The sequence below is a fragment of the Monomorium pharaonis genome, chromosome 5 (genome assembly GCF_013373865.1).
Source record: "Monomorium pharaonis isolate MP-MQ-018 chromosome 5, ASM1337386v2, whole genome shotgun sequence".
Lineage (NCBI taxonomy): Eukaryota > Metazoa > Arthropoda > Insecta > Hymenoptera > Formicidae > Monomorium > Monomorium pharaonis.
The window spans coordinates 2,149,280-2,162,234 of NC_050471.1; the positions used below are offsets into that span (position 1 = coordinate 2,149,280).

Consider the following 12,955-nt stretch of genomic DNA (forward strand, 5'->3'; position numbering starts at 1 on the left):
TTTTTTGCAAAAACTAAGTCCGTTTGAAATTAAGAAACTCCTATATGAAAAACGAATGTATAATAAATCACAGTGTTTTATTTCAATAAAGTATATTATATTAGAAAAGAAAGAACAAAGTACAAATTAAAATGCTAAATGATAACAGCTATAAAATTATTACTTTTTAACATTCATATAGTATGCTTTCCAGCAAGACACAGTGTAACACAGTGTCTACTAGTGTGAATGAGACACTGATATGTTCTTTCTCACACTGTGTTACACTGTGTCTAGCTGGAAAGCACACATAGGCAAATAATGATTCTTTTTATTTACAAATATTACATGCACTTATAATTTAAATGTAATTTGCTGAATTGAGAGCGTGCCGTAAAGCACGAAAAGCCGGTAACGCAAATAATTGTACAGAAAAACCGCACGGTATATATTCATATCATATATATTCATATCATTTATTAATAACTTAAATACAAAAAAAATACTTAGGCGAGAATTTAGCGAATTATTGAATAATTCGTAATTTAATAGCTCATTTGCATGCAGGTCAATCTTTTAATCATTAATAATATTTTGTGCATGTAATATTATTTCAAGAATCTCGAAATATCTGCTTCGATATATAATGATCGTTGTTACAAATATTTAATGGTATAAACTAATTCCGCTTGTGATATCAAAAATATAAGATTGCAACGAAGCTCTATAAAATAAAGAAATCAATAAAGTTCACTTATCAGATGATATATATAAAATGTAAAATGAATTACTTGACGTTTACTTATTTCTACAATATTTGTAGCCATGATTATAATACCTATGCATATTACACGTCAAATATTTTGGTAAAAAAACTTACTCAAGTATCCATATCCCTTTGTTTCACAGTGATAGCCTGATATATGGTCAGCATTTGTTTTTTTTTCTTTTTTAAGCAAATTAAAGTTTGCATAAAGGTTCAGAAAAAATCTTCTCTCCCACGGGTACGACCTTGTCGTGGTGGGAGGGCTCAGTACCCCAAGGGCTTGAATGCCTGTGGGGGAAGCTAACTGTACCCATTGCACTTATTAAGTTTGTTTTTTATTCCTGCACTGCTACACTAGTGCAATAAGTAAGAATGAGAAAAAATATATTTGTCTTATTCTAACTTATTGCACCAGTGCAGCAGTGCAGGAATAAAAAACAAACCTATTACGTCGTTGATCGTAAAATTGTGGTTCGTCGCGCCGTGTTAACGCGGTTCGGGAGTGCCGACCGATTGAATTGAAAACGAACCGTAGCCGGCTCGTCGTGTCGCGCGTTTGCTTCGGGAGTGTCGTTCAAGTAAATGGACTAAAAGGGCTGTCTAGTCTAATTAGTTCTACGCGCGATCGTAGTATATTCGGTTATTCGCGAGTGTCCTGTGCAACGAGAGGAGGAGGAGGCCTGGGAAAGGCATTGGGCCCCGGCAGAGCAACTTTGAGGTGAGTATTATTATTTACATAGAATTATTAGTTTTCTTTCTATTCAATTTTTCCTTGATAAATTATAAAGAATATAACGTCACGTAAAGTTTTACACAACTTTAATTTTATAAACTCTTCTTTTCTTTCGAAAAATATTGATTATACAATGATTATATAAATAATCGAAAAATAAAAATTTTAGACTCGTAACAATTATCTCTCATCTAATATTAATAGTCGCGAGCTCTGTTTTAATTTGAATTTAATTTGTACTTAATGAACACAAGTACAGAGTTGCAAGCCGTTTTTTTTCAATATTAAATGTTTATTTCTGTCGTGGTTTAATTTAGACTTTGCATTTGTTTGTTATAGAATCATCGTAGCGACGTTGCTGAATATCTCTGCCGCTGCGCATCGATCGGTGAGTGATGAATAAACTTTTAAAATTGGAGTAATAGATCTGTGACAAAATTGTACTTCATATATAATGTAGAAATGTTTGCTATAATGCTGCAATAATAAATAACATTTAGATATCATATTTATTTCATGGATCTATTGCTTTAAAGTGGATTGACTAAAACAGATCAGGATTTAACATTTAATCCTGAATGAATGATATACATTAACTTATCATGCATATTTAATTTATTAAATAATTTTTTTCGACGCCGTTGCAGTCTCGGCGAGGGTTAGGTATGTGTTCAACATCATCAAATATAAATTACAAGTATAATAAAAAATATATAATGTATCTTGCACGTATGCGCACAATTAGAAACTGCGCGCCGTTTCGTCTCTGATAAATTCCGTCAAATAACTAAAATAGAATAAAATAAATGCCGATCAACTAAATTTAACTATAAACTTGAAATGTTTTAAACTCCCTTTTAAAATTTTATTTCTTTCTGGGGTAATAACAGCCGCTATAATTAATCATACGAATAGGTAGAAATATTAATATATAGAAATATGTAAAAAATAAATAGGTATTAGAAAATAGATAGAAAACGGATAAGAATACTCTATGTAAATAGATACGAAAAAATTATGTAAATGCTTTTTTTAATTTTATAGAAACAATCTGTGTAATTAAAAATTATATGATTGTTGTTGTTATAATGTTATGTAATTAAAAATTATATACTAATGCCCGATATATTACAGGAAATCAGAACATGATATACGATAATACATCACAATTTATTAAATTAGCGTGTTAAATTTATATACTTTTCACTTTATATTTTCTTAATATTTTAATGTTTGTTCTTAATTTTCTTCTAATTTTGTTTTTAAACTTTTATTCTTTGTTTATATCTTTATTCTTTAATACCAGAATATTTAATACAAATGGTGAATTTTAATATTGTTGTATTTATTTCGTCGCTTTTATGTAATGTGGTGAAAATATATTGTAAAATGTATTGTAAAATATTTTATAATTTGTAATTTATTAATTTTATTTTTAATATTTAATATGAAATAAATTCTAACTTATATAAATTGTAATAAATATATTGTAAAATTATACTGTATTCTTTATGCATTTGCTGTAAATTTATTTTACTATGTTGTATTATTGAATTATGTAACAAAAAATAACAATAAAATAAAGAAAACACATTTAAAGAAAGAGGACCGTCGACTAAGAATCGACGGGGGTGGTGGAGGGCCTCTACAGGTTGATCCGTTTTTACCGAGTAAAATTTTAATTAGAAATTACATTAAAAACATAATCTTTAGTTAAGAAAATGTTGTCATTTATCCTGTAAAATTTCATTTGGTAAAAACAGATCAAATTTAACCAAAATATATTCAATCACAATAATATACGGTAAAAACAAAACAATTATTTATAAAAAAATTTACATTGCTTGATTTTTACTTGCGATTATCGACGAACAAAAAAATAAAAAATAAAAAATACACATTTAAAGGAAAAAGGACCGCTGATTAAATGTCGGCGGGAGTGCCATACCCATCAATCATATAAAAGATCAATTTTACAACAGTTGCAATAAAGTTGCTTTTTTTGCTGAACGCAGCCATATATTAAATTGTATTATCTCTACGGGTTTTCGTAGACATTGGTTATGTAGTTCAAAGTGCACGTTTTATACACGTTGAGGCGCTAACAGATGGAAACACTTGAGATGACGGAATAATCTCAACTTCTGAACTTCCGACTTCCGAAAGTTCCGAGTTCCGTTTCCGAGTGAGTTCCGAGTTGCTACGTCGAATCGATCGAATGTAGCAGAGTGCAGTCAAATACACAACCAGCAAGTTGTTGACAGCAACGTTAGTATATTTTTTCTGTGCGCAGAGGCCACAACCGAAAATGGATTTATATCTTAAGGGTTCCTTCTTATTATATGTAGCATTATATTAGTGTATGTACAGGGGCCACAACCTGTATGTAGTACAATTAATATAACGCTACATATCACTGATATAAATTTTCAATATATTTGTCACATCAATAACGCCATCTACTAATAAGAAGGGAGTTGACAATGGTACTCAGAGGCGCTCCTCTCGGGCTCTTGATACCCGCTCTGCGGATTCTTTGGGCTCGGGGTCGGGACGCGTCCTTCTCTTGAGTAGACCTGATCGGCGTTCTTTCGATGTGACATTGTGTCTGAGATTAACTCGGACTAAGTACACTAGACCAACGACCCAGTCGGAGCAGGAGTAGTTCATTAGTCTGTGGCTGAACTGCTCTGAGCTCTTATTCTAGGCGTACGTGGCGTCCCTTCGGGGAGAGTGCCGCAATTGCGTCTATACTGCAAGTTGCCCGAAGGAGAGCTAATGTAGTCAGAGAGTAAGCATGTACTCTCGCTCTCCTAAGGAAACGTGCCCTTGCAGCGAAGGTTTAACAGCTGTCCTGGCTTTACGAAGTCCAGTGCGGCGGACTGGTGTTCGTTGTTGGGATCCACAGATCCTAGTGGCCTGAGAACCACGTCGTATGGGTGTCACGGAGGCTGGACGTTCCTTTGGGTAAACTCTTGAGGGGGTATCATTGTCGGGGAGTGATGCGCAATAAAGACCTCTCGTAAGGTCCACTAAGCCTCTCACGACCAAGTCACCCAGCTACCTCCTCGTGGTAACTCCGGTAACGCTCCGATTCGTCGGGCGGCTGAATGCTGTGGTGGCGCTTAAGGGCACTGGGGTTGCGAGTCCCTTTGCCTCTATTATATAAGAGACTAAAACTTATTTCGCCGCGCGCCTTACGTCGTCTCGTGTTTCGCGACTTGCTTTCCCATGCCTCCACACTTCTCGTTCCTGCGATGCCTCTCTCAAGGTATCTGTCCGCGTCGAGAGCGTCAAAGCGATCGTCGCAATCCTTTTGTCCTTCCCGTTCGTCGATGTCTCTCTCAGGACATCTATCCGCGTCGAGGGCCTTCATCAAGGTGCTCGTCGCAACCAATTACTCTTCCCCCCTTGAAATAAAAAAATAGAAGCATTTTAAATAATTTCACAACAAAGTATTTTGGAAAATCGCGAGTAAATAAACTTAAGAAACTAAAGCTTATCTCGCCGCGCGTCTTACGTCGTCTCGTGTTTCGCGACTTGCTTTCCCATGCCTCCACACTTCTCGTTCCTGCGATGCCTCTCTCAAGGTATCTATCCGCGTCGAGAGCGTCAAAGCGATCGTCGCAATCATTTTGTCCTTCCCCTTCTTCGATGTCTCTCTCAGGACATCTATCCGCGTCGAGGGCCTCCATCAAGGTGCTCGTCGCAACCAATTACTCTTCCCCCCTTGAAATAAAAAAATAGAAGCATTTTAAATAATTTCACAACAAAGTATTTTGGAAAATCGCGAGTAAATAAACTTAAGAAACTAAAGCTTATCTCGCCGCGCGTCTTACGTCGTCTCGTGTTTCGCGACTTGCTTTCCCATGCCTCCACACTTCTCGTTCCTGCGATGCCTCTCTCAAGGTATCTATCCGCGTCGAGAGCGTCAAAGCGATCGTCGCAATCATTTTGTCCTTCCCCTTCTTCGATGTCTCTCTCAGGACATCTATCCGCGTCGAGGGCCTCCATCAAGGTGCTCGTCGCAACCAATTACTCTTCCCCCCTTGAAATAAAAAAATAGAAGCATTTTAAATAATTTCACAACAAAGTATTTTGGAAAATCGCGAGTAAATAAACTTAAGAAACTAAAGCTTATCTCGCCGCGCGTCTTACGTCGTCTCGTGTTTCGCGACTTGCTTTCCCATGCCTCCACACTTCTCGTTCCTGCGATGCCTCTCTCAAGGTATCTATCCGCGTCGAGAGCGTCAAAGCGATCGTCGCAATCATTTTGTCCTTCCCCTTCTTCGATGTCTCTCTCAGGACATCTATCCGCGTCGAGGGCCTCCATCAAGGTGCTCGTCGCAACCAATTACTCTTCCCCCCTTGAAATAAAAAAATAGAAGCATTTTAAATAATTTCACAACAAAGTATTTTGGAAAATCGCGAGTAAATTAACTTAAGAAACTAAAGCTTATCTCGCCGCGCGTCTTACGTCGTCTCGTGTTTCGCGACTTGCTTCCCCATGCCTCCACACTTCTCGTTCCTGCGATGCCTCTCTCAAGGTATCTATCCGCGTCGAGAGCGTCAAAGCGATCGTCGCAATCATTTTGTCCTTCCCCTTCTTCGATGTCTCTCTCAGGACATCTATCCGCGTCGAGGGCCTCCATCAAGGTGCTCGTCGCAACCAATTACTCTTTCCCCCTTGAAATATAGAAATAGAAGCATTTTAAATAAATTCACAACAAAGTATTTTGGAAAATCGCGAGTAAATAAACTTAAGAAACTAAAGCTTATCTCGCCGTGCGCTTTACATCGTCTCGTGTTTTCGCGACCTGTTTTTCCACCCCTAAAAAAAAACGTTACTAATAAACCCACAATAAGATAAAATTAATCTTACGCAACTCTTTTTTGTATTTGAAGTCGTATCATGGGTTTTATGGATTAGTCTAATTAGTTTCACGCGCGTTTGCTTCGGGAGTGCCGACCGATTTATTTGAAAACAAAGTATGTTATTCGCGAGTGTCGCGAGTGTGCAACAAGAGGAGGAGGAGACGCAGGCCTGGGCAAGGCATCGTGTCATTCCGCAGTGTCATTCCTTGGAGTGAGTATAACTTATTATTTGTATAAAATCAATAGTTTTTTCCATTCGGTTTTACTAGATAAATTACAGCATTATCGAGAATCACGTAAAATTTTATACAAATTTAATTTTATGAAGCCTTTTTTCTTTCGAAAAATATTAATTATATGACGATTATATTAATAATTAAAAGAATAATAAATTTTATATGTAACAATCATTTTTCATTTTATATTAGCAATTGTGAGCTCTATTTTAATTTCAATCTATATGTATGTTAAAGTATTTTACAAAATTATTCTATCAATTAATTATTGTATTTACTTAATGAGCCCAAGTACAGAGCTGCATTCTCTGAATTATTTTTTACAATATTAATTGTTCCTTCTGTTCTGCTTTAAATTGGACTTTGCGTTTGTTTGTTACAGAATCACCGTAGCAAGTGTTCAGTTGTGCAACGAGAGGAGGAGGAGGTCCAGGAAGGGCATCGGGCTTCAGCGGAGCAACCTTGGGGTAAATATTTTTCATTTGCACAAATGATTTTTATTATTTATTTATTTTAATATATAATATAATATTTAATATATAAATTATAAAATTTTCAAAAATATTTATTATTTTAAGCACTGTTTTAATTTGAATCTTATATTTGTGTGTTACAGTATCATCGCAGCTTCGTGGCCGAATAACTCCGCTCGTTGCGCATCGGATCGGTGAGTGACGATTTTTTTTATAAAACAACAAATTTATGAAATTTATATTAAATCTTTTTATTTGATATGTATTATAAATAATACAGATAAATGCGACTTTTCATAGATTTGTTGTTCTAAATGTTTTTTATTTGCATTTTTTAAACATAATATACTTGATCATAATGTATGTATGTGTTACCCGGTAATTTTTTTTGGTAAAACATTTTTATTTAAAACAAGTATAAATGTATATACTTGTTTAATTCGCCATTACTTAAATGTCTTAAATTATCTGGCTGTTATGCAGCTAGAATGGATTTGGCCAGGATCAACGAAAGGTGAGTCCAATCTGGCCGGAAAAATGAAGACATTTATCAAAAGAGTGTCAAAAATTAACGTAGGTAGGTAGGGATACGGGTAGGTAGAGATACGGGTAGGTAGGAATGTGTGAATAGGTAAACGAATAAATGGAAATACGGTTAGGCAGGAAAATCAATCTAGGGTTGTAGGGCTCGCAAATGTGTTGTTTACCGTCTGTTTCAGACTTTTCCCATTAGGTCATGTTATAGGAAAGAGGAGGTTTTAGTGGGTAGGCGGCGGTGAGGCTTTTCGTCCGACGTGCCTTCCGTTGAATCCCACACTCTCCTGGTCTTTCGGGGAGTCTTTTGAAGATTTCCTCCTCTATAAAAAAAAAAAAAAAAAGAGAGAGAGAGACAGGCAAATACACAGTTAAAAAATATGTACAACTAAGCGGGGACAAGGAGACATAATTCGATAGTTCAAGTTATTAAACAGAATATATACCGTAAGTTTAATAATAATAAAGTTAATTACATTTTTTATGTATAATTTTTTAAATTTGTATTACAATATATAAACGTAATAATAATCCGAACAAAATTACCTTTTTTAAAAAAGGTAAAAGAAAACGCCAAGTGTGCGCGCCCCTAAAAAAAACTATTATATTAAGTAAATTGTCTTACTGTTCTATTGTTTTATTGTCTTCTCTACACAAATAATAATATAAAGTAAATGCGCCAATTATAAGAATATTTATACAAAACTTATTTATTATAATTTTTTATTAAAATATTTACCAATAAACGGACTTGATGATCAAATAATTGAATGATTAAAATCAACTAACGGGATTATAGTGAAGCAAAAACTGGGCGTGCCCGGATCGCATTTTTTCAATATTTAAAAGACTATGTTATTGATATCAATAAGTTATATATACAAGAATGCGATTAATGTGGCTTGGGTTTTGTTTTACTATCTATCAGTTTTTGCTTGATTATCTGTTATTATTGATAACATTTCCATTTTTTAAATAACTTTTTGATAGATTTTATAAGATTTTTTTTAGTTTTTTTATCAAATATATTTGGCTAATTGATCTCGTCTTATTTTTAAATGTGTTTATGTATGTGTTGATGCATTATTATTTTTATTATTTTATTTGTACAAATAATTTAAATAATTTTTTAATAGATTTTATAAGATTTTTCTAAGTCTTTTTTTCAAATATACTTGTATCCAATTGTATTGATCTTGTCCCATTTTTGAATACGTTTATGTACTTGACAAATTTTTTTTGTAAAATTTTTGATGGGTTATCTTTTTTTTATTATTTTATTTCTACAAATAATTTTCATATTTTTATTGTTTAACATTGATATTGGTTCATTGCGTTTTAACTCAGGGTTGGGAAAGTTACTTTGTAAAAGTAACTAATTACAGTTACTTTTAAATTAGGGGTAATAGATCTGTGACATAATTTTACTTCAAATATAATGTTGAAATGTTTGCTATAATGCTGCAATAATAAATAATATTTAAATATCATATTTATTTCATGGATCTATTGCTTCAAAATCGGCTTAAATTGGTCTAAACTTCGAATTTTACATGTTGAGAGTAACAGAAGAAAAAAAGAGATCGCAGAAATGTTCTTTATTAAGAACTATAAGAATATTATTAGCTTATAAAAGGACGTATAAAATCTCAATAGTATTTACAATTGTTGATCTCTGTTCCCTCTACACAACACATATTTTAGTAATCGCCGATCTTTCTGTAACAACTTAAAAACTGCATCAATTCTGTACACACTTTGATTTTCTTGTTTCTTACTTTTATAAAGATTTTTTTCGATTTTTTAGACAATTAGAAACACATACTCTGGTGAAAATGTAAAATTGGAGCGTAAGTCGAATGTAAAGGGAGAGTAATAGAAGCGTTAACGAACCTTCTACGAAGCGTAAATTGAATCAATGAAATGTAAAAGAAGCGTTAACACTTCTTTTACATCTCATTGTTTCAATTTACGCTTCGTAGAAGGTTTGTTAACGCTTCTATTACTCTCTCTTTACATTCAACTTACGCTCCAATTTTACATTTTCACCAGGGTAAGTCTGTGATACTTGCTTGAATGTGACAATAGCTTAACTAACTTGTATTCTACATTTCTTTATAAATTTTAAATCTGTATTTTGCGGGCACGGACTTATGGATTAGTGTTTCCATATCGATTTTTCTTGAACCTCATAGATTATTTTCTTACTTGATAAGAACCTGAAATCTGGGTTAAAACGTTGTGCAACATTTTTAAAATAAAGATTTGGTGTTGACGATAAGCATTTTCTTATCATTTATTTAACTTAAAAGATATTCTTCTTATAATACTATTACACACTTAACACAACTAGGAAAGATGATACAGTTTACTACCGATATTCTTATTTTTCACAGAAAGCAACATTGATAAAATTCAAAATATATTTTCTTTTCAATAGAATTAGAAAATATAAAGTTATAAATGTTGTAGTCAGTCTTCAGTTAGATATGCAATTATATATATATGTAGTATTAAAAATAATGCGTTACGCAATATCCTTAATATTATATATACTAAATTGTGCGCATTATTTTTATTTTTATCAAAAAATACAATACAAATGCAGATTTTTTTAAGTTTTTAATATTTATTCAGTTTTTAAAATTGGAAATAAAAAATCTTCGAGACTCGATAAGCTCACAACTCACGTGTTCGGAGAAGCGATCGAGTGTCTGAAAGTTCCGTCATTTTCGCCGTGACCACGCGGATAGTTTCGATAAGGACTTTAGCAAAAAAAGCAGATCGTATTTTTATTACTGGCACCTGGGCGTCAAGCCCTCGTCTTGAATACCAATTCGTTGGCCGATACTCTTTTCGAGGGTCATCCGCGAGAATTCGTCGGCCACGCAAGGCTCCGCGAACCAGACGGACGGCATACGTGCCTTCATCGCGGTCGCGTTTTTCTTATTTGTATTCTACGGGGAAGAAACTCGGTAGGGCCACCATCGGTGGAGAAATCATAAAAGTGCCCATGCAGATAAGGCACGCTCACCTTGGTGCATCACTTGAGTTGCCCTATAAAAGAAACGGACGCACCTCACGATCCGATCAAACCGTATCGAAATGTCGCGTCCGATTGTTGTCGTCTTCGCGATTCTAGGCCTTTTACAGGCGGTCACTGCCATCGACCTGTCGCTATCGAGAAGAGTCCAGATCGACTTCGATGAGAAAGATATTGTGCCGAAAACGCAACTGGTGAGTCAATAATAATTTATCTTTGTAAACATTAATTCATTCTTATAGAAAAGGTAAAAGCCCGCGAGTATGGATGTACATAAATAACACAATTAAAACATTTAGGTCTATTTTCATCTTAATTTCAAACTCGGTTTAACTTATTTTCGAAAAAAGATACAATTTTTAATGATACAATGTTAAAATATTTTATTACTGTCTTTGCTTTATAAATATTTAAAATATTTTAATTTTAAACAATGTTTAGATTTAAAATACTAAAATGTTATAATAAAAAATAAACTTTAAAACTTTTAAATGTTTTAATAACTTAAATAAATATTTTAAACACCACTTAAAACATTTTATAATATTTGAATAACGGAGACAGAAATAAAACATTTTAATATCTCAAAATATTAAATTTCTGTTTTGAGCAAAGACATTGATATGATCTTACCAAGTAAATAATTTTTTAATTTAACTTTATAACGTCATCTGTTTTTGATTGTTTTATAAGTGTTGTTTAATGGTCATGGAATTATTTTAATTATTACAATCGTCAATTTTTAGTTCATATTATTGTTTATTTTAAAATTTGTTCGAATTTATTTTAAAATTTAAATTAAATTCAGTAATATCGAGGATTGGAAACACATAGATTCTAATATCCTGACCAAAAAAAATTGGAAAAATAAATTTTTTTTTAAACTTAGTATTGATAATTGTCGACAAATGGGTAGGTATTGCTGTATTATTTTCTAAATGCTTTTAATAATGTACTTTTAGTAATTTCAATAGTTTTGATTCTTCATAATCAGCGTGTGTATATTAAATATTTCTTGTAAGAGAGTAATCACTCTGAATATTATATATACGCTTGAAAATATATATTAATACATTTAAATTATATTATATTACATATGATATATTATATTAAATTTTATTGTATATATTACAACAATATTTCTAATTCCATAATATATACATTTTCTGCCCCAAAAATTATTATTTTATTGCTTAAAGAAGAGTGTTGCTAGAAAGATTTCTTGATGCAATCACTGAGAGAAATTTATATTTTATACTATATCTGTATAGAAAAGTCTCGTGCCTGAGGCACATGCTGCCAGTGGATTTATCGGAAACCTCGAAATTGGAAGAAGATATGCTGATGAAAAAGTTTTCCGCCGAGTTATCGAGTTCAACAATCCAACAAATACTATTCAGACAACTACCTTAACGCTGACCATTAATGGTGAGAAAACGTTAACAAAAGTTTGTATAACTTGCTTGCGATTGACAGAACGTGAAATGCTTGCATCAGAAAATTGAAAGAAAATGCTAAACAATATATCTTAATGAAAGTATATAGTTTATTATTGATTTATTAATCAAGCATATCATTAAAAAGTATTAATTTAAGAAAGATATTATTATAAAAAAGATTCTTCTTTGTGTAGGAGGAATTCTTCATTATCTCAGTGCGGTGAACGAGAACGGCAGCTACGCTGTAATATGCGATGAGTCGACGACCCTGGGATCATCCAGTGGCAGCATCAATGTTCGCGCCGCTGCCAACACGAAATCCTACGTCTCACTCGTCGCAGCATCGCATTAAATACACTGTATATGAGAAAGGAAGTAGAATTTATTATAACTCATTTATAACAAAAATATATTAAAAAGTTGTGTCTTTTCTCATATCCCACGAAAATTTATTAACTGTGATGAGACATTTCTGTACTTCTTTCATTGTATTCTGCACGAAAATAAAAGAGTCTTGATAAATCAAAACAATATCATTGTAATAAAATTTACATCTATATTTGCGCTCTAAAAAAATTCTTTTAGTTTAATTCTACATATGCTGAAAATTTGTGTAAAATTCTGACTCAATTGGTTAACGGGTTTTTGAAATATTATTTCAATTGGTAAACGTGATTTCGAGAAAAACACGCGTTGAAAGTTTTTCGTACTTATTACATAAAGATAATTTTACTTACAATTAATCAGCCAGTCTATACAGAAAACCTTCTTTCTGCTCATAAAGATTGTGTAAAACTCTCTTCTTTACAATTTATTCTCTTGTCTCTAGCAAAGTGCTTATTTGAATGCCGCTCTAAGCGAGTGAACTTCATCCCGG

The 12,955-nt window shown here is 33.0% G+C and overlaps 1 protein-coding gene and 1 long non-coding RNA gene across 2 annotated transcripts; both read left to right on the plus strand.

The window, feature by feature from the left end:
- The first annotated feature begins 1,024 nt into the window (after positions 1-1,024).
- Positions 1,025-3,358, plus strand: LOC118645716. The gene is made up of 2 exons (XR_004963400.1): positions 1,025-1,463; positions 1,818-3,358. It is a non-coding gene; the product is annotated as an uncharacterized LOC118645716 (long non-coding RNA).
- Positions 3,359-10,656: 7,298 nt separating this feature from the next.
- On the plus strand, positions 10,657-12,604 carry LOC105838017. The gene is made up of 3 exons (XM_012683310.3): positions 10,657-10,833; positions 11,911-12,067; positions 12,273-12,604. Exons 1-3 carry the CDS (start codon positions 10,702-10,704, stop codon positions 12,428-12,430), a joined length of 447 nt encoding a protein of 148 aa, XP_012538764.1. The 5' UTR covers positions 10,657-10,701; the 3' UTR covers positions 12,431-12,604.
- Positions 12,605-12,955: the final 351 nt, after the last annotated feature.

What these genes read in the sequence shown, in the direction of transcription:
- LOC105838017 (XM_012683310.3), top strand. Translation starts at nt 10,702, where the DNA reads ATGTCGCGTCCGATTGTTGTCGTCTTCGCGATTCTAGGCCTTTTACAG. An exon ending in TTGTGCCGAAAACGCAACTG is followed by an intron (nt 10,834 to 11,910) that starts GTGAGTCAATAA and finishes ATATCTGTATAG; the next exon opens with AAAAGTCTCGTGCCTGAGGC. An exon ending in CTTAACGCTGACCATTAATG is followed by an intron (nt 12,068 to 12,272) that starts GTGAGAAAACGT and finishes TTCTTTGTGTAG; the next exon opens with GAGGAATTCTTCATTATCTC.